This window comes from Oncorhynchus tshawytscha, linkage group LG04, assembly GCF_018296145.1.
Source record: "Oncorhynchus tshawytscha isolate Ot180627B linkage group LG04, Otsh_v2.0, whole genome shotgun sequence".
NCBI classification, from domain to species: domain Eukaryota; kingdom Metazoa; phylum Chordata; class Actinopteri; order Salmoniformes; family Salmonidae; genus Oncorhynchus; species Oncorhynchus tshawytscha.
Genome location: NC_056432.1, coordinates 61,569,149 through 61,592,032, shown reverse-complemented (window position 1 = coordinate 61,592,032; position 22,884 = coordinate 61,569,149). Strand labels below are relative to the sequence as shown.

Here is a 22,884-nt window from a genome sequence, read left to right as displayed (position 1 = left end):
GAAAGGGCATTAGCCAAGTGAGAAAAAACAGTGGCTTTGAAGATAATTCCCTGTTTGTGTTGTGAATTACTAGCACATACATTCTTAGAGAAAAAGGTGTTATCTAGAACCTAAAAGGGTTCTTCTGCTGTCGCCATAGGAAAACCCTTTGAAGAACCATTTTTGGTTCCACGTATAACCCTTTTGGTTCCAGTTAGAACAGTTTTGGGAAGGGTTCTCCTATAGGGACCAACGCTCTTGTAATCCTTTTTGCTAAGGGTGAAGCGACCGCATAGTCACAGCCACCGTCTCTCTCTCTCTCTCTCTCTCTGGAGCCCAGGGGAGGACACACAGTGGACTCGGGAACACGCCACTAGGGGATGGATCTCTCTTGAGGAAGTGATGTCGCTGATAACGCGCAGCGTGACAGGAAATTATGTTATATCCTCGTAGCCATCACTTCACTAACAGAAGGAACCTTGCTTCTCTTCTTCTGCTAAGATAAATCCAATCATTGTCAGTACTGAGAAGCTAATCAGGTCTCCAGGGCATCCACTTTCTAACCGTAAACCTCAGTCAATTCAATCCAACACTCTGTTCCCAGGAGAGAAAGGGATTTAGAGCCGTTGATGCTGTTTTACTGCACAATCCTTCCCTCACTCTCTCATCTCGCTCTCCCCACTCTCTACCATCTCTCCCTCTCTCCATATGGCCATACTGCGCTCTCTCACCTTCTTCCTTCTATTACTCTCTATGTCTCTGGCTATGTCCCTCTGCACTCTTAGGTGCTATCTAGAACCAAAAAGGTTTCTGCGGCTGTCCCCATGGGAGAACCCTTTTAATTAAAAAAAAAAATGTCTCTGTCTTTCCCAAAAGAGATGTCAGCCACTTAATTATAATTTCTAAACATTTCTTTGTCTCCCCCTTCTCTGACTCCCTCTCTCCATCCTTGCCTCCTATATGAGTAAGGTAGACACAGTGTTCATTGAAGCCTTGAACATCTGCACCCTGACACCCCCATTCAGAGCTCTCTACAAGCAACAGAAAATAAAGGACCATATAACACTGGCTACACTTCTGATGTGATCTGAATGTTCTGTGTTAAAGGAGAGCTCTAAGTGCGCCATGACATTTCAATTCACTTTCGTGCCATTATCATGTGGAGGTAGTCTAGATGTAATTGAATTCAGGGCTGTGAGAGCAGAGCAGTCAATGGCAGCAGAAACAGAAGTTAATCCAGCAGCCAGTGACTGTGAGACAGCCTGTGAAGGAGGATAAGTGATGCTGGCGGGGTGACTCCTAGACATTTGAGTGTTTCTGGACTCTACAGAGGTATGTTATCTGTGTCCTCTACAGTGTTGTAACTCATATTCTCAGCATGCCTGTGATATGGTAGCTTCACTCTTGTAATTGGCTATTTTCATAACCAGGGAGGGGGTGTTCAGGGACGTTTGGGAATCCTAACCATTTACATAGTTATGACAAAGAATTGGTAAAGAATATTCAGATTAACCCAAGGCAGCCTCCCGAGTGGCGCAGCGGTCTAAAGTATTGCATCTCAGTGCTAGAGGCGTCACTACAGAGCCGGGTTCGAGCCTGGGCTGTGTCACAGCCGGCCGTGACCGGGAGACCCATGAGGCGGCTCACAATTGGCCCAGTGTTGTCCGGGTTAGGGGAGGGTTTGGCCGGCTGGGATGTCCTTGTCCCATCGTGATCTAGTGACTCCTTGTGGCGGCCAAGCGCATGCATGCTGACTTCAGGTTGCCAGCTGTACGGTGTTTCCTCTGACACATTGAAGGGCCTTGCTTCTGGGTTAAGTGAGCAGTGTGTCAAGAAGCAGTGCGGCTTGGTGGGTCCTGTTTTGGAGGACGCATGGCACTCGACTTTCGCCTCTCCTGAGTCTGTATGGGAGTTGCCGCGATGGGACAAGACTGTAACTACTAATTGGAAACAACAAAATAATAATACATTCAGTGTATTGATGTGCATTTCCCCAATGCACTATTCAGTATTCAATATATATATTATATTACCTTCCTCATTGTGTTTTTTACAAGCTGTGAAAATATATGATCAAGCAGCTTGCATTTTTAAGGGGTACCTCGGGGCCAATTTCAGAGCCTTAACTCAGCAGTAATAAGTTTCTCTGAGGAGTGGAAAAGAGGGGACTTTAACCTCCTTCAGATTAACACCCCCAGTCAGACCCAGGCTAATGACAACAGCTTGTGCAAGACACAAGTCCCTCAACTTGTCCACAGCTGTACTCTTAGGAAAAAAAGGTGCTATCTAGAACCTAAAAGGATTCTTCGGCTGACCCCATAGGAGATCCCTTTGAAGAACCATTTTTGGTTCCAGATAGAACCCTTTCGGTTCCAGGTAGAACCCTTTCGGTTCCAGGTAGAACCCTTTTGGGTTATATGTAGAACCCTTTCCACAGAGAGTTCTTCATGAACCCCAAAAATGGGTTCTACCTTCAACCAAAAAAGGGTCTCCTATGGGGACAGCTTAGAAACCCTTTTGGAACCCCTTTTGGAACCCCTTTTGGAACCCCTTTTGGAACCCCTTTTCTACGAGTGTAGGCTGATGTATGTCCTTGGTTTGATTGTCTTTCATTAAATAGCAGAAAACAAATCATTCAGGCGACATGCATACCGGTTATAGACTATTGGGATATTGTCTATATGAATGCAGCTGCCACTGTATTGAAGGCATTGGATGCAGTTTATCATAGTGCACTAGGTTTTATTACGGATGATAGGTGCAGTACACTGCCTTCTTTCTGTATCAGAAAGTAGGCTGACCCTCTATGAAGTCTTGTAGATTAATGCATTGCACTCTTCTTGTTTAAAAAAGCCCTCCTGCATAAATTTCCCCCGTACCTTACTTCATTGTTAATTTATAGACGTACGAGATACCAGACCCGGCCTCAGGGAGGGCTAACTCTGGAGATCCCTTCGATCTACACTGAGTTAGGTAAATCTGCTTTTAGTTTTTTTGAACCTGACTTGTGGAATAATCTCCAAGGCTCTCTAAAGTTGGATGACTTGGTGCCACTAGCGCAATTCAAAAGGCTGACTGAGGACCTTTTTACTGAAGAATGTGTTTTCTATGATTTTGTTTTGCTTTCAGTGTATTGATGTGAATATTGATGTGTATTATTGATGTGTATAGTGATAACGATGTTTTTGATGTGTGTTACTGAAGTTTAGAAACTGGGTGGTTCGAGCCCTGAATGCTGATTGGCTGACAGGTGGTATATCAGATCGTATACCACGGGTATGACAAAACATTTATTTTTACTCCTCTACATAAGGCACCTCAGGGGTTTGTGGTATATGGCCAATATACTACGGCTAAGGGCTGTATCCAGGCACTACGCGTTGCGTTATGTATAAGAACAGCCCTCATACCACACTCCCTCGTGCCTTCTGGCTTAAGTATAGTGTATATTGATGTGTATTGATGTTTCTGATGTGTATGCAGGGCTCACCTGAGAAAGAGAACTTGGTCTCAGCATGACTCCCTGTCAAAATAAAGGTTAAATAAAATTGTATGAGCCCTCTACCTTATTCCCTTTCTCCCACACCAGGGGTAGGAAACTAGTTCCAGCCGCCGGCCGATTGTTGTCGGAGTGGATGGTCGGGGGTCCGTAACATCTTTATAATCATTTGAACACTGCAAATTGAGCCCAAAAAGAAATTGTGTTTGAAAATAACAATAATTTCCTACTTTCATTACATTGACACACGATCGCGTCTCTTTTTTTATTCGTGGGAACACTTGGGAACAGATTTCCTAAATTAAACTCATTTGAGCTTAATTCCTGGTGATTTTAGTCTTTTTTTGTATTACCAAAACTAAAATCCCTCCCTCCCTCCCTCCCTCCCTCCCTCCCTCCCTCCCTCCCTCCCTCCCTCCCTCCCTCCCTCCCTCCCTCCCTCCCTCCCTCCCTCCCTCCCTCCCTCCCTCCCTCCCTCCCTCCCTTAACCCATTTAATCCATCAGTCACAATAGTGAGAAAAATGTTACATTTGTACTGTGTCTTCGTTTTTAATAAATTGAGTTTGTGATGCTTGTGGTATATGGTAATATCTTAGAGGTCATATTTGTGACCAATGGGAAAATACAGTGGCTCCACCTTATACAGTGCATTCGGAAAGTATTTAAACCCCTTGACTTTTTCCACTTTCTGTTACGTTACAGCTGTATTCTAAAATTGATTAAACTATATTTTTCCCTCAACCAATCTACACACAATACCCCACAATGACAAAGCAAAAACGTTTTTTAGAAATGTTTGCCAGCTCTAGGAAGAGTCTTGGTGGTTCCAAACTTCTTCCATTTAAGAATGATGGAGGCCACTGTGTTCTTGGGGACCTTCAATGCTGAAGACATTTTTTGATACCCTCCCCAGATCTGTGCCTCGACATAATCCTGCCTCGGAGCTCTACAGACAACTCCTTCGACCTCATGACTTAGATTTTGCTCTGACATGCACTGTCAATTGTGGGACCTTACTGTATATTGACAGGTGTGTGCCTTTCCAAATCATGTTCAATCAATTGGATTTAACACAGGTGGACTCCAATCAAGGTGAAGAAACATCTCAAGGATGATCAATGGAAACAGGATGCACCTGAGCTAAAATTGGAGTCTTACTGCTTGACTAGTTGGGCCCAAGCTTGCTGTACAACATTAAAACCTATTCAGTCTGTCTACAAACAGGCTCTCAAAGTGCTTGATAGGAAGCCCAATAGCCATCATCATTGTCACATCCTTAGAAAGCATGAGCTCTTGAGTTGGGAATGGCCTGGCTCCCCCTCCACTCAATATTTTTGTTAAACAGAAAACCCAGACATATGGCAGCAGATCCACAAGGTCTGCCATGAGAGGTGACTGTATAGTTCCCCTAAGGAAAAGCACCTTTAGTAAATCTGCATTCTCTGTGAGAGCTTCCCATGTCTGGAATACACTGCCATCAGACACACATAACTGCACCACATATCACACTTTCACAAAATGCTTGAAGACATGGCTAAAGGTCAATCAGATTTGTGAACATGGTCCCTAGCTGTGTGTTGCCGCTCTCCATGTTGTCTGTTGTCTGTAGCTTGTGAGGTGTGGAAACACTTTGTTGCTTTTATGAATTTTGTCTTGCTGCTTTTTGTTCTATGTCTTGCTTGTCCTATATTGCCATGTCTTGCTTGTTCTATGTTGCTATTGTCTATATTGTAATTGTTTTTAATAACCTGCCCAGGGACTGCGGTTGAAATTTAGCCGTCTGGCTAAAACCGGCACTTTTACTGAAACGTTGATTTATGTGCACTGTCCCTGTAAAAATAAACTCAAACTCAAACTAAAGCAAAGGGTCTGAATACTTATGTAAATAAGGTATTTCTGTTTTTTTTATTTTTTATGTAATACATTTGAAACCATTTCTAAAAACCTGTTTTCGCTTTATCATTATGGGGTATTGTGTGTAGATTGATTAGGTGAAAAAATGATTTAATCAATTTAAGAATAAGGCTGTAAAGTAACAAAATGTGGAAAAAGTCAAGGGGTCTGAATACTTTCCAAAAGCACTGTATGTACACTGTATATATTTAATCATAGCAGATTATTTCTTTTTTTCAGTAGATTGAAGTTGAGTTGGGTTATGGATAAATTAGATCAAGATGATCTTACAGATCATTTTACCATTATCCATTAGCCTTTACATACATTTAAATCAATGATTTTGACTGTACAACTTCATATTTTGTTAGTTTAGGGGGAATTGGTTATGTACAGACCCATAAACTGAATAAGAAAAAAACGTAACAAATATATTGTGTCAATACATTTGTTAAGTGTCTCCTGCACAATGGTAGACCTGGTTTATCAGATTATTGGGACATAGCCACAGGTGTAAACCTGGTTCATGTGGGTATTTGGGCTGAGATATTCAGGTGTAGATCTAGTTATTGGGACTCAGTCAAAGGTGTAGGCCTGGTTTACAGACGTACTGGAGCTGAGGTGAAGGGGAAGTCCTGGTTTACAGTTTGAGTTTTCAGGCTTCGGCACATTTAGATCTGGCTTAGTTGACTAATTAGGTTCAAGCACAGGTGCACACTTTGTAGGTATGTAAACTGGAACTGAAGTACAGCTGTCGACCTGGTTTGGTTTTTATGAATATCAGGGCTGAAATGCAGAAGTACACCTATTATTATGACAATTGGAGCTGACATGTAGTAGTAGACCTGTTTGAGAAAAAAATAAATATTGAGTTAGATGTGCAGGTGTATACCTGGTCTGTAAGAATAGTGGGGCTGAAGTACATGTGTAGACCTAGTTTGTATGAATGCTGATGCTTGTGTACTGGGGTTGACTGGTTTTATGAGTATGCCCATAGATTTACCTGGTTTATATGAGTAATGAGGTGTAAGGATACAGAAGGCTCATACAGGTATGGGTGTGGATGGTCTATTGCCTATTCACATTCTTTCTGGCAAAACGTTTGTGGTAGGAAAAGGTTAATGGGGCTGGGGAACATGTGTTATACCCCTTTACTATGAGGGCACAGGACTTAGATATACAAATAACAGGGTTGGAATGTGCAGTGAATAGCTGAATATAGGTTACTGTTGGTGACTTGGGGAATACAGGCCTAAAGAAAGTGGGTAACAGGGCTGAGATAGGCAAGTAACAGGGATGATGTGTACTGGCAAAGGAACTAGGGTTTATAAGTAACAAATAGGGCATTTAGGGCTAAGATATGGGTGTATGATTTAGGGCTATGAAATGGGTGTATTTGGGAAGAAATGGGTTAATGTACAAAGCACAGTTCCAGTGAATGCACAGTACCCGAGGAGGAACGATGACTGTTTCATTGAATAGTTCTGATAGGGGGATTTTAAGTTGGGAAGAAGAGAACAGAGGGTCTCTGGAGCCTCAGTAGCATCCAGGACTAATCAGCTTCAGGACCTTCTTCCATTAGTCCTTCCCCAAAGAAACCCTACCTCATTTTTTAATTTTTAATTTTATTTACCTAGGTAAATCAGTTAATAACAGTTATTTACAATGACGGCCTACCAAAAGGGGAAAGGCCTCCTGCGGGGACAGGGGCCTGGGATAAAAATAAAAAAAACTATATAAATACAGGACAAAACACACATCACAATAAGAGAGACAACACAACACTCCATAAAGAGTGTTGTCATGTGTTGCTGCCAACACATAAAGAGTGTTGGCAGCAACACATGACAACACAGCATGGTAGCAAAACAACATGACAACAACATGGTAGCAATACAACATGGTAGCAGCACAAAACATGGTACAAACATTATTGGGCAGAGGTGGGACCAAGTCATTGTTTTACAAGTCATAAGTAAGTCTCAAGTCATAGCACTCAAGTCCCAAGTCAAGTCCCAAGTCAAGACCGTCAAGTATCAAGTCAAGTCTCAAGTCCTAAACTTTGAGTTTCGAGTCCTAAACAATTCAGAATGTGCTCTTCACCAAATGTAACACCATTTCATATTTTTAACAAGAGTACTGGTATATTACATATACGCAAATCAAGAATGCTTTTAAAAATATCTATATATTGATTACTTTCCAAATAAACGTTATATTTCCATGGAAATACATGGGTAGTCATGAGAAAGACCCCCCCCCCCCATAGCGATCGACTATCGAGGATTGCTATGGGGCCCAATCGGGCGATGTAGGCTTGTACACAATCCCTCAGCCTTAACGCACACACACACTCTCTCTCTCTCTCTGTGGTTACAGTAGGCTAACGTATGTCAATGGTTTTAGGAACAGCAGTAACATCAGGCAGGATTTACTCCACTACAGCCCCGTCGATGTTAATGGGGGCCTGTTTGGCCCGCCTTTTCCTGTAGTCCACGATCAGCTCCTTATTCTTGCTCACATTGAGGGAGAGGTTGTTGTTCTGGCACCACACGGTCAAGTCTCTGACCTCCTCCCTATAGGCCGTCTCATCGTTGTCGGTGATCAGGCCTACCACTGTTGTGTCGTCAGCAAACTTAATGACGGTGTTGGAGTCGTGTTTGGCCACGCAGTCGTGGGTGAACAGGGAATACAGGAGGGGACTAAGTACGCACCCCTCTATCGTAATCGCTCCTCTTTCACCCCAGCTGCCAAACTAACCCAGATTCAGATGACCATCCTACCCATGCTAGATTATGGAGACGTAATTTATAGATTGGCAGGTAAGGGTGCTCTCGAGTGCCTAGATGTTCTTTACCATTCGCCATCAGATTTGCCACCAAAGCTCCTTATAGGACACATCACTGCACTCTATACTCCTCTGTAAACTGGTTATCTCTGTATACCCGTCGCAAGACCCACTGGTTGATGCTGATTTGTAAAACCCTCTTAGGCCTCACTCCGCCCAATCTGAGATGTCAACTGCACCCCTCATCCTCCACATACAACACCCGTTCTGCCAGTCACATTCTGTTAAAGGTCCCCAAAGCACACACATCCCTGGGTCGCTCCTCTTTTCAGTTCGCTGCAACTAGCGACTGGAACGAGCTGCAACAAACACTCCAAATGAACAGTTTTATCTCAATCTCTTCATTCAAAGACTCAATCATGGACACTCTTACTGACAGTTGTGGCTGCGTTGTGTGATGTATTGTTTTATCTACCTTCTTGCCCTTTGTGCTGTTGTCTGTGCCCAATAACAGAGGTGTGGACTCGAATCACATGACTTGGACTCAAGTCAGACTCGAGTCATAAATATGATGACTTGCAACTTGACTTTGACTTTAACTCCAATGACTCGTGACTTGACTTGGACTTGAGCCTTATGACTCGACCTGACTTGATACCCTCCCCCAGCCCAAATATTAAAAATGATGCTATTAAAAAAAAGTGTGCAGCATCAACTCTTCATTTAACGGATTACAGTTTGATTCGGACAGCAGCCAATCAAATTGTGCCAGCTGAGAAAAAGTTGTGCGTGGCAGTGCAGAGGAACGTCGGCTGGTGAATTCAGATGGAGCCCTTGGAAAGATGATACCCAAAATTATTATTTTCGGATATAACGACTACGCTGTAGCAACAAAAAACAGATTGCAACTTGCAAAACATGCAGGAAGTAAATTTCAGACGGAGGCGCAACAACTTCCAACTTTGTTCGACATTTGAAGCTGCACAAAGAACGTTAAGTCGTGGCTGATATAGCTGACAGCTATATATTTTCTTACTTTACTGGTGTATCATGTAGGCTAACGCAAAGTTAAATCAATGAGCCTCCTCACAGTCACAGTCAGTGCGGGAACGTGATCATTGCACCCTGGCTAGGTAGTTGGGCGGGTCGAGAGTTTCAAGTTTCAAGCTTCCTGCCATCCAGGACCTATATAATAGGCTTTGTCAGAGGAAAGCCCATAAAATTGTCAGAGACTCCAGTCACCCAAGTTATAGACTGTTCTCTCTGCTACTGCACAGCAAGCGGTACCGGAGCACCAAGTGTAGGACCAAAAGGCTCCTCAACAGCTTCTACCCCCAAGCCATAAGACTGCTGAACAATTCATAAAATTGCCCCAAGACAATTTACATTGACCCCCCCCCTCCCTTTTGTACACTGCTGCTGCTCCCTGGTTGTTTGTTACCTATGCATAGTCACTTCGCCCCCACCTACATGTACAGATTACCTCAACCAGCATGTACCCCCGCACACTGACTCGGTACCGGTGCCCCCTGTATATAGCCTCGTTATTGTTATTCTTATTGTGTTACTTTTTTATTTTAGTGTACTTAGGTAAATGTTTTCTTCTTGACCTGCACTGTTGGCTAAGGGCTTGTAAGTAAGCATTTCACAGTAAAGTCTACACTTGTTGTATTCGGTGTATGTGACAAATAAAGTTTGATTTGATTTGAAACCAAGTCTAGATTTAACTTTAGCCTGCAGCTTTGATATGTGCTGAGAGAAGGACAGTGTACCATCTAGCCATACTCCCAAGTACTTGTATGCGGTGACTACCTCAAGCTCTAAACCCTCAGAGGTAGTAATCACACCTGTGGGGAGAGGGGCATTCTTCTAACCAAACCACATGACCTTTGTTTTGGAGGTGTTCAGAACAAGGTTAAAGGTAGAGAAAACTTGTTGGACAATAAGAAAGCTTTGATGTAGAGCATTTAACACAAACTCCAGGGAGGGGCCAGCTGAGTATAAGACTGTATCATCTGCATATAAATGGATGGGAGAGTTTCTACTGCCTGAGCTATGTTGTTGATGTAAATTGAGAAGAGTGTGGGGCCTAGGATCGAGACTTGGTACTCCCTTGGTGGCAGGCTGTGGCTGAGACAGCAGATGTTCTGACTTTATACACGGCACTCTTCGAGTGAGGTAGTCAGCATACCAGCCCAAAGACCCCTCAGAGACACCAATACTCCTTAGTCGGCCCACAAGAATGGAATGGTCTACCGTATCAAAAGCTTTGGCCAAGTCAATAAAAATTGCAGCACAATATTGCTTAGAATCAAGGGCAATGGTGACATCAGAGGACCTTTAAGGTTGCATAACCTGAGCGGAAACCAGATTGCATACCCGAGAGAATAATTGCCAAGTGTTAATTAGAGATTTACATGGGAGGGGCTAGGGCTGGACACTGTGAACCATGCCCTCACTGTCATTTGCTTCTAAAGCCATTTGTGCCTGCTGGCATGTCACAACACGCTGCTTAGCTCCCAACAACACAAGCCCCTTCTGGGGTTCCCTGGCTACTCTCAGAATCATTACCCAACACCGCCAAGAACAGATAGGATACAAACAAACGAACACAGACACTTAGCATCAGTGGAAACCCAGAATGCTGGTGTTGTGTGCCTTGCCATCACAACACTACAGTACCCCCCCCCCCTTTCCTCCTCTTCGCAGTTTAGTGAGGGATTAACCAGTGAAGAGACACACTGGGCTTTGGCCTGCCTGGGTTCTGGCCTGCCTGGGTTCTGGCCTGCCTGGGTTCTGGCCTGCCTGCCAAACCGCAATGCAGATAGATGTACTGTCAGGGATTTACCATGGTGACTGCCGGCCACCATTTTGTCATTTACTGTAGTTGAGAGAAAATAAGTGACTGGGGAGAGAGGGAGAGTGCGTACTATGCTGTATACTGAGAATGGTGTGATTGTGATGACCTGGGAATAGTAAACGGTTTGGGGGTCAAGATTCTCACTGTCCTGATGCCATAGGACTAGCTTGAGGAATTGACTAAATACCCATCATGATAATGGAAATAACTACATTCTAACACCAAACAAATCAAGGGTTTAGAAAGGTCTTGTTTTTCTGATATCTTTGTAGGAAAATGAGAAAAAAAATCCCACTGGTTTCTCTCACTTCCACTGTTACATGGGGTTACATGAGGTTACAGACATGCAGTCGGGGAGGGAAACAGGCATATGCACAGTCCCATAAAGATGTGCCGCTGCCTGTGCCCTCAATCTGGAGAGATGGAATTCCCTTTGTGTGATATGGGTCTCAACCTGCCTTAGCTGTGATGCTGGAATCCATGGGGAAATCTGGAGATGTCTACCCTTTCCAACTCACACCTTAAGATATTGTAGGCTAGCAGAGACACATGCACGGAGCACGGTAATACTGGGGGTTTGGAGGGAGGGAAGGGGTGAGCTGAGGAACAATCTCATGCCCATATTCCCTTTGTGGGATTGAGGGGGGACAGAGGGACAGGGGGAGGCACCGAGTGCGACACCACCTGGGACGCGCACCCCTCCAGGGAATTCTCAAAATGTTGCGACGTTACAAAATAAAGAGAAAAAAAGAAATACTTGAATGATAAAATCAGCAGAAAGCATTTTCCCTTTTGACTTTGTTTTGCGCTGATTCCGTAAGAACTGATTGTCAGATTGTTGTTGGCTAATATGGGGGGAAAAAACCTTGCTTCTCAAATAAATCAAAAGTATATCTCCTATCTGGCTCCCGTGTCACAGTTCAAGCCACAGCATTTGAGAGTATGATAACTCAAGCTCTCCACTTTGTACCAGTTACCAGAGTTCCTGCTTCCTTTCAAGAGCTCATTTAAGCTTGCTTGCTAGCGTCTGACAGCCTGCCGTTTATCACATGGAGGCACATTGTAATAACTCTCTATTCACAGCAGATTATACCCAGGCTTTCTGATGATCATTTTATTTCCGTCTTTGAGGAGCATTGAAAACGTCCCTCCCATCTTCCTTCTGCAACATACTTCTGAACTCTTCACAGATTCGCCTCTCTCTCTCACACTCTCTCACGCTCTCTCTCTATCACTCTCTCACTCACTCACTCACTCTCTCTCCCTCTCACCCCCCTTCCCTCTGCCAGAGGGGATATACCAGACTGTGTTTCTTGGCCAAGTTAAACTGTTACCAGTATGTCACCTAAAGATCATCACCATACCCTTCAGCAGATGGCCTCTCATCTTGCCCAATGTCCTTATATCCCTATCTGTATACATGCCTATCTGTATACATCCCTGTCTGTTTTACATCCCTGTCTGTTTTACATCCCTGTATGTATACATTCCCTCTATGTAGCTACCTGTAGCCCCTCCCTTCCTCCCTATGCTCTAATGACTGTAGGAGCCTGTGAATCTGGTCAGAGCCAGAGGGAGGAAGGGAGACAGCTAACTGGGCAGATAAATGTGGCGTGTTGTGTCGTTTGGCTCTGCTTCCCACTCCTCTCCTCTGTCCTGGTTTCACTCACTGAGCTGAGGCCCCCAGTCTCCTGTGTCCTCTCCTCTCTGTGTAAATGGGAAGGAAGCCTGAACACTGTCCCCTTGGGGTGATCGTGCCTGTTGGTCCACGCCAACAGCAGAACAGAGTAGTTCCACACATAAAGCAGAGTTCTGTCAGAACATAGGCCCACAGACCAACAGTTTAACAGTCCACACGCGTACTGTAGCAATGAGGCCCTTCTACCCTGCACCATTCTGTCCTGCTCACTTCAAATCTGCAGGCTGATCCCAAAGCGAGAGCCTCACCCTGCAGAGCTACCTGCCCTACCCTCACTGCTAATGTGACAACGTAGAACCACACCCTGTTCTCCAATCTAAGCCTCTGATAGGACAGGGCCAGTGTGATGACTGGGCGAGTTTGTCCATTGGCTGCTGGTGCAGTGTCAGCTGGTTTCTCTCTAGGCTGGAGGCCCCAGAGACAGAACAGAAACAGCTGTGCTCTTCCATGACACAGATCAGATGGGCAACAACTGGAGTGGATTCTACAGGCCTGGATCCTTTTGTTACACAACACTAACACACACTGACCTAAAAGGCCAATCACATTGTCTGTCTGTCTAGCATACTAGCTAGAGAGACCAGCCAACATGTCCTGGCCACTACATCGAACACTGCTTGACCTTCAGCACAGCAGTACAGTGGGCGCTAATGGTGGAACTGTCTGGTGTCCAGCTACAGCCTCTAACTACACCATATAGTGGAACTGTCTGGTGTCTAGCTACAGCCTCTAACTACTGGCTACAGTATCTGACTACGCCATGTGTCTGAAAGGTTGTAGTGAAACTGTCTGGTGTTTATCTAGTGTCAGAATACACCACTGAGACAATGAGCGACAGAGAGAAACAGGGAGAAACAGGGAGAGACAGGGAGCGACAGACAGGGAGCGACAGACAGAGACAGGGAGCGACAGACAGAGACAGGGAGAGACAGCAAGCGACAGGGAGAGACAGCGAGAAACAGGGAGCGACAGGGAGAAACAGCGAGCTATGGAAGGCAGCATCCAGACAGACAGTGCTTAATTACTGGAGCACACAGAAAGATAAATGGGAAAACCCATACTTAAATATTTATTGCAATTTATAGTGCTAATGTTCCTCCAGGCAGACAGAGTGGGGAGAGGATTCTGAGAGACGTGGGATGAGGCAGGAGGCTGTGGCACAATGGGAAGGCGGCAGCAGGGTGGCATGGTGGCTGAGAATGGGGAGAGGATTCTGAGAGACGTGGGATGGGGCAGGAGGCTGTGGCACAATGGGAAGGTGGCAGCAGGGTGGCATGGTGGCTGAGAATGGGGAGAGGATTCTGAGAGACGTGGGCTGGGGCAGGAGGCTGTGGCACAATGGGAAGGTGGCAGCAGGGTGGCATGGTGGCTGAGAATGGCCCCTGCTCCACATGCTGATCTGTGGTGAAGAGTCCCAGTTGGGCCACCTGTTAATAAGCCTAATATTATTGGCAGCAAGCGGAGCACCTCTGAAGCAGGAGAGCAGACTAGACTGAGCACTGAGCTGGGACGGCTGTCTGCTCCCCTCTAGTTCAACAGGAATTCTGCATCCACAGCAATCGTCATGCTGCCAGTCCACATCCATAGCACAGCAGTTTGGTGGTTGTATCTGGAGCCCACATTTGACGCCAGTCTCCTGCCCCCATTGATCCTTCCTCCAGATATGAAGGACAGTCTCTAGATTTTTCAAACACCCACGCAAATATACAATGTCTCCGTGCACACATTACAGTAAGCAGACTCTCGCTCACACACACATACAGTGGGTATCCAGAGACACTGGTTGGCTCTGTTGATTCTGACCTGAACAACTCCCTCACCCATCTCTCTCAGTCTCTCTCTCTCTCTATTTCTCACAAGCTCTCCCTCGCTCTCTGATGATGGATGTACAGTGTGTGGGGGTCTCTACAGCCCCTGCCACCCACTCCAGGGGTCACCTCCTCTGTCCCTTTCCACAGATGGTGGACAATGTGGGCGCCTGGCAACAAGGCTCATTATCGCCCACACTGGGCCCATGGAGAGGCTGGGGCACACTGGAGGTGGGCAGGGAGCTGTAGCTAGGAGCTGGGTAGGGCTTCCATGGCCAACTGCCAGGGCCTTCCCATCCCCACACAGGGGAGCCTGGGACTCGCTCTCATGCAGCCCTGAGCACTGCAGCTCACAGAAGTTGAAGGGAGGCGGAAACCTCCATCAATCTGCCCTCATTTAGTGCTGAAACTGAGCTTAACTGTACTGTACTGACTGGCTAATACACATCTAAAGAAGTCTAATATTTTCAACGCTTTGGGTGTCCAAATTAAGTCCGGTTGGTTTCATTTGCATTGTGAAGATTCCTAACTCTCCTCTGGGTACAGATATACTGTTCTCCCTACATGTTGATCTCTTGCTGCTTATCCACTTACCCAGTGATATTCCCATCCATTCTGATCAACGTCACTCACCTTCTCCTGGTACTGCCGACGGGAGGAGTCCAGAGACTGGATGAGTGCGGTGGCGTGACCCACGAACATGGCATAGCAGGTGGCGCCCACGATCATGCTGAGGATGGTGAGCCACACGTCCGTCATGCCCACAGGCGGGTACATGCCGTACCCGATACACAGCATGTGGCTCATGGCTTTGAACAGGGCGTAGGAGTACTGCTGTCCCCATGTGTCGTTCTGGATGGGGGGAGAGAGGAAGAGAAAAGGTGACAGAGGGAAGAGAGGGATATGGTGATTTGGGGGTACTGTTCACACTCTGCCAGATGTCTGGAGGGAAAAGGTCAGCAAGCACTAAGACCAGAGTCCTTCTTACTTTCATCATCAACGTCATTATCACCATCATCAACGTCATTATCACCATCGTCAACGTCGTTATCACCATCATCAACGTCGTTATCACCATCGTCAACGTCGTTATCACCATCGTCAACGTCGTTATCACCATCGTCAACGTCGTTATCACCATCGTCAACATCGTTATCGCCATCGTCAACATCGTTATCACCATCGTCAACGTCATTATCATCATCATCATCATCATCATCCACGCCATCTCATCCTCATAGTCATCATCATCGTCCTCATTCTCATCATCACTCTCATAGTCATCATCATCAACGTTGTTATCATCATCATCCTCATAGTCAACGTCGTTATCATCATTCTAATCATCCTCATAGTCATCATAGTAATCGTCATCGTTATCATGTAAGAGGGCAGCCACAGATGTCCTCTTCATCATGCCTCAATAGGAACATCAACACTTGGCTACACCAACATACTGTAGTAATACACTCTCCTAGATGTAAGTACTCAGGGGAGAACTGCCTTGGCTGGGCCTTTTCAGCTTGGAGCAGAAACTAAACACAACCATGAGGGTGACTGAATGGATGGAGCCCGAGACACAAGAGGCCTGCAAGGCAAAAAGTAGGTCAGCTATTTAGAAAAATGTGATTTTTCATTTCTTGCTTCTCGTTTGTGGATAAATTGCCCTTTTTTCCCTTAGATCCCATGGTGGTCCAAGCGGAATCAATATCTGCTCTCTCCTGAGGTGACATGTCCAAATTGCTTTCAAACTCATTTCCACAGGGGTAAAACCTGAGAGATAGGAAAGTTATTAGTGCCTCCTAAAAGGGTATAGAACGGATGACCCAATAAGATAATGGGCCAGCCACTGTAAGGAAAGACAAGAGCCACAGCACCACTAGCCTCTAATTCTTATCAGGCCCAATTTACTCTTGGCTAGAAGAAGACCAACAGCTACAGTTCAATTATATTTCTCACTGTACTGTTCCACATTCAAATGAAAAGTCATGCAATGAAATTAGCCACAGTGTTTACTGGCTGAAACAAAACAAAACTCATTTACATTTTAATGAGAGAGTGCAGTTTTTCAGTGATAGAATCACAATCCATATGTCATAGTTTTTCATAATGGTGTTGTGTGTAATGCAGAGCAGGAGTTTAGGTCAAAGTGATCCCTCCCTGACAGTAGACAGCTTGCCATGCCAAAGGTGTTTGCGAGGCTACTGTTTCCACTGACTGACTACTGGCCTGTCTGTCTTTAATGACCTCATTAGAATTTGATGTGATTGTTTTTTATTCACAGATCCCAGATTAATCCTCTTTGAGGGCTGGGAGCTGTTTGCCTGCCTTCCGTGAGCTCGACAACAAATCCTCATCATAAATCATCTCTCTCTCTCTTTCTCTCTCTCTCTCGCTCTCAAAAGGCCCTGTTCGTTTGGAACATGGCAGGTTATACTGTGCATCCGTGTGCCGCGGTTGATTCAGGGTCACACCTCAGGTGTCGCAGGGTCTGGTTATATAACCACAAAGAAAACTTAATTACAGAGGAGAGGGCGGTCATTACGGACATAGGGCTTTCCAGTGACTGACTCTCTCTCTCTCTCTCCCCCTCTCTCCCTCTCCCTCTCTCCCTCTCTCCCTCTCTCCGAGACGTGGACCTGCAGTCGCAGCGCAGCTAACAATGTCATGAAATTAAAGAACAGCAGGAGTGCTCGCTGGGAAATTGTCAATACTTGACCAATATTGGATAAGGGCTTTCTGTCCTCTGAAAGTCATTATTTCATACGAAGCCAAGCTCACCGCCTAGCTCTCACTTTCAGAATATAGAAAACCAAACCATACAGAGCTGGTGGAGAGAGAGCTCCAAATAACTGAACAAAAAGCAGCAAATTGAATAAATGTGGGCGAATAAAGGAAAAAAAAACATTGGATTTAGGCGGGAAAATGGACAGATATGCAAGGCAGCCATTTCCCATGATGCTACAGGCTTCGTACAGTAATTACAGCTACAGAGAGATGAGATAACAGGGAGGGACTAATCTGATTTAAACAGACTTGGGCTCCGTCTGAAGTGGCACCCTATTCCACACAGTGTACATTTTACCAGAGCCCAGTAGTGCACTTCCTAGATATCAGGGTGCCAGTTTGGATGCCAACTAGTATAAGAGCACAGCAAAGCACTACTTACCACCATTTTGTTTTTGGACACCCAGCAGTCCTGGGGGAAGTCCTGCAGCATGGGAACCAGGAACTGCAGACATCCGTCCCAGTGGCATAGCAGCAGCATCATACCAATCAGGTTGACGATACGCACCATGGCACTGGCCAGGTCATAGGTCATATGGAAGATCTGAAGAGCAGGACAGGTAGAGGCAAGGACTGTGTTAGGACATAGGTCATACGGAGGATCTGAAGAGCAGGACAGGTAGAGGAAAGGACTGTGTTAGGTCGTACGGAGGATCTGAAGAACAGGACAGGAAGAGGAAAGGACTGTGTTAGGACATAGGTCATACGGAGGATCTGAAGAGCAGGACAGGTAGAGGAAAGGACTGTGTTAGGACATAGGTCATACGGAGGATCTAGAGAGCAGAATACAATACATTATTGTCCATTTTGTGAGAAACAAAAATGTGTCTTCAGTTTATCGCAAACCATCACACATACACGCTGAGAGGCACAGGGTCAGCCACAGAGCAGCGCCCGTGGATGGAGAGCAGAACAGGATGAGGAGAGGAATTGTATTAGAGCACGACAACATGTGTAGGCTGGCTGGCAGACAAGGCCCTGGATTACAAAAACCCTTTTCTCCAGGGGTGTTGCCTGTTTACTTTGTTCCCTAACCCTTTGGTCGATACTTTTTATAGTCAAGGTGAAGGCCAAGGAGTGGATTTCCTACATGCAACACGTGGGCTGAGCCAGACCACGTTGAGTCTGAATCTGAGCATACGTTCTAGTCCGAGGCCACAGTGTTCTCCATCACACATGCAGGACCCTAGCCTCAACGTACAGCACCATAACGGACATCATCTTCGATGTGCCTTTTACAGACGGTGACATGGGTGGTCTGTAGAGGATGGTCAGGATGGTCATGTGAGCATGGCTTGGCCTATGGGGGTGGATTTATTGAATCACTCTAATCAACCCCTTAGGTAAGCACATTAATACAAAGTGGATGGAGGGATGGGCAGGTGTGTGTATGCGTCCCTGCAGACTGAGTGTGGGAAGCACGGGCGAGCTTTGTTAATCCTAATGATAAATAGACTCATAAGCAGCTACAGGACGCCTACTCTACGCTGGTGTGGATTTTAATGGCTTCAACAATTTAAAGCCACTTAATCCCATTGAGGGCCGCGGTGTGCAATGTTAACTGCTGTTCTCCTTATTAAAAGCCACTCAGCGCCGTTTAAAAGCTTAAGGCTGAGAGTGGGATCTCTCTCGTCTTTGTTGGCAAATGGTGGGAAGAGGGGATGGTGGGAAGAGAAGAGAAGGCAGCCACACACTGCCACAGTCACACACAGGCAGGCGCTCTCCACCATTCCTCCTGACCCAGGCTAGATGTCTCCGGTTGTTTCTATCGGAGTGGCTGTGTGGAAACAACAGACAGGGACCAGGGACTAGTACTGAGACAGGCTGTGTGACGGGCCTCTCTGGGACAGTGTGGACTCTGGGCCATCACCATCAGATCACCACCGTCAGAGGGGCCAGCCGGAAAGGGGAGAGCTGGGTAGAGAGGGAAGCATCAGGCTGCCAGGCTCCAGGGTGAGTGCATGGTGGAGACATTACAGCTACAGCTCTGGGCTCTTGTTCAAAGTGTTTAGTCCGGTGCGTATTTACATCATCTGAGCCGAGTCATTCACCCGGCTGCGTCCTTCTCACTTAATCTACCACTCCCTTCTTCTTCACCTCCTCTCTCCCTCTCTCCCTCTCTCCTCTCCACAGCTGTGCTCCACTCCAAACACAAGGAGGAGATATTGGTTTTTAAAGAGCCCACTCCCTTTCCAAACACAATAATGGTTATGGTAGCTGATACGAGGCAATATATTGTGATGTTGATTCTCCAGCTGGAACTAAATGACAATCCATAACATTACAGGGCTGTCAAAATCCCCATGTGTGTCAAATGAATAAATCATAAACTACCCAATCCAGTCTCACACTTGAGATTGAGATGATTTCATTTGTAAAAGTGTGAGCTCTCTGATACAGTGGATGCGTTTGTAATGTATTTTAAATGTAGACATTAAAAATGGGATGATATAAAACATACATTGTTCAAGCCCACAGGATCTCGGTCAAACAGCAAAACATTGAATGAATTATCCGTTCACACTTCCCGTCCGAGCATCTTATGTCACTAACAACGTGAAGTGTCAAGGTGATAGAGCTAAGAAGGTCGCTTATTCTATATATATTGCTCTATTTGAATAGGGCAGCTACATAGGTGAGATGCTGATACCTGTCCAAGACTACTAGTACTGTACAAAGAAAACTCTGTCAAATCATTGTACCTGTAGAAGTTCCATCCCACTCCACACACACACTGGTTGAATCAATGTTGTTTTCACGTCATTTCAATGAAATTACATTGAACCAACGTGGAATAGACATTGAAGTGACGTTTGTGCCCAGTTGGATGTGCCCTTAAAATACTTTTTGAACTTCTGCACTGAATGGAGAATAAAGCTCTCCTGACTTGTTCAGAATAATGCAATGCAAATCTCCAGATAGTACTGGCAAATGAGACAGAGTAAGAGAGCAGGGGCTTTAACTAGTGCATTTTAGTGGCGGGTGGTGATTCCTAGCTATATATCTTCCTAGCCTAGATCTTCTCTCAGCCTTAACTCAATTACCCCAATAATATTCCCATTCCCACTAAATTGAGAAATTTAAGCTTATTTAAGCGTATTATTTATTATGAGGCTAAAGAAGGAGGAGAAGTCATGTATCACTCTCTCAAATCATTTCATACATTCACATATCTCTCTTTAGCTGAATTCCTGGTGATTTGACAGTTTTTTACTAAAAACTTTAATTGCCAAGTGTTAATTAGAGATTTACAGGGGAGGGGCTGTACACCATACACTCACTGTCATTTGCTTCTAAAGTCATTTGGGGCTGCTGGCATGTCACAACACGCAGCTTAGCCACACACACACACACACACACACACACACACACACACACACACACACACACACACCCCACACACACACACACACACACACACACACACACCATTGTAGAGTACAGCACATTAAAGGATGATGGATGGCTAGCCTCTTTATTTTAATTGATAGGGACATACAATAAGCCTGGCTGCATGACTATCTGGCTAAACAACAGAGCCATGAATGATGAGGGCCCGCCAGACAATCTACAAAGGTATCTTAAGGGCAGGGGTTTGTTGGCAGCCACGTTACTCTAACACCTAACCTCATCAGGGCTCTCAATGGTGAGCGCTATGGACGAGCTCTACTCTGTTTGAAACCAAGGCTTTTACCACCTAGGTGACCTTCAATTTCCCTTACATTTTTTGGTTAATAGCTAGGGAATGTCTTCAACAGAACTAATGTCATATCGAACACATATGTTATGTGTCTGTGTTGTGGTCAAGATTACTTCTAATGCACATTGCATTCCACAATAATTCATACAAAACTATACAGTGTCATATATTCACATGTACATCATCCTTGTCTTCTAACAAATCGTAAATGTGGAAGGATCATTTGTGTTTTGTTTATTTTAGATTTAAAGAATGTTAAATTGTCCCGAGACATTACAGTGAAAAAACAAGGACCCAGTCCAGAAAGACAGACAAGACATCCACTTGATCAATAGGGAGACACCTGATCGTGTCAGGAAGCTATCTGGGACACACAGGCAGTCACAGCTGCAGAGTCATCTCAGACAGATGGAGGGAGAGAAGAGTGTGGTCCAGGTGAGGGAGAGAGCGAGCGAGAAAGAGAATAGCTGCATACGTCTGTGGGTGAGACAGCCAATGTAATGCTATGCTGCGGCATCTGGTGTTCGCCGTCCAGGCTGCTAATGATGATGAATGCCTGGCATCATGTGTCTCCACCAAGTCCAAGAGAAATCTCTCATTCTTGTTGTTTCACTGATGCCACTTTCATATTGCCACCCACCCCCCTTTTCTGATTTTAGTTCAACATTGGGCTGGAATTCAGTATAAAAGGACAACATGGGCGACACAGTAAAATGCCAGAACCTCATCCACACTGTAATGGTAGACAAGGGAGCTGTGTAGATAAAGAAATGGGGGCGACAGAGAGAAAGAACCACATGGGGCCACTCTTTCATCAGCTGTCTATACAAGCCTTGGCCTGGAGGGCTTTTGAGGAAGCCACAGAACGCTTTCATTCAGCTTCCTACCGAGAAGCATCGATGGGTGTGTGCCGGATTACACATTTTAATGTAGAAGTCTTCTAAGGGGCCCTGCTGTGGGTATTAATATAACACAAGGCACATTCACAGACAGTCTTGAGGACCTGTCACTCTTGCTGGCAAGCCTCATTGTGCACTCAATAATACCCCATTAAACCTTTTCTTCTTTCTTATCAGTGAAACAGCAGTCCTTGGTCAAGGTACGGGTCACCAAGTGGAGGACTGATTGGCTGATTTGCGTTATTTGCATATTTTGTGTGTGCAGATTTATTGGGTGGAAAATGAATGGAAGTGCTCTCCCTCCCTCGCGGCGTGCCTGCCTGCCTGGCAACCACGTGGCTCACTCTTATCAAAGCACCTTGGGATTTCTTTCTGTGGCATATCGGATAATTTCCCCCCCCCCCCGCTCCTCCATCCTGCACACAGCCAGTTGGGCAGAAAAGCCATCCATCTTAACAATCCCAGATGCCAATATTAATAGGAAGATGGACTCCCTGCCTCCATGCACTAAACAAACACAGATGGTGGTGCTCCAAAAGCTCCTGACACCAAGTTCAAAACACTGTGGAATTGTCTGCCGTGTTGAAAACTATCCACCGCCGCCCACTAATCTTATTCTTGTTAACTCTAAGTCAGAAAAGTATTTAAGGATGTTCTTTCTCTCTTTCTGCAAAATTAAGCGCAGCCTAAGTGCTGACTGAGATGAAAAATCTAATTCTGGGGCTTAATGCTTTGGCTTTTGTATTCTTTCCACATAAGGCCGTTGACAATTTTGGCGTTTAAAATATTTCCTCATCAAGGCCCCAAATGCCTCTGCATCCCTGCTAAAAGCAGCAAGCGGGGGGATGGTGATGTTGAAGACATCTGGCATGGGAGCCACTCTCACAAATTAGTCATTAGTGCATTCGTTTGAGTTTGATTTAATAACATGTTGACTAATTTAATTCAAGTCACTGGGTTTGTCTACAGGA

The 22,884-nt window shown here is 45.3% G+C and overlaps 1 protein-coding gene across 1 annotated transcript in view; it reads right to left on the bottom strand.

The window, feature by feature from the left end:
* The window catches only part of LOC112264185 (potassium/sodium hyperpolarization-activated cyclic nucleotide-gated channel 4-like), a 72,567-nt gene that overhangs the window by 30,632 nt on the left and 19,051 nt on the right, over positions 1-22,884 (bottom strand). The window contains exons 4-5 of the mRNA XM_042320184.1: positions 17,697-17,858; positions 15,161-15,379 (exon numbers count right to left, since the gene is read on the bottom strand). Coding sequence (XP_042176118.1) covers positions 15,161-15,379; positions 17,697-17,858 — 381 coding nt within the window. The remainder of the gene's footprint in view (positions 1-15,160; positions 15,380-17,696; positions 17,859-22,884) is intronic.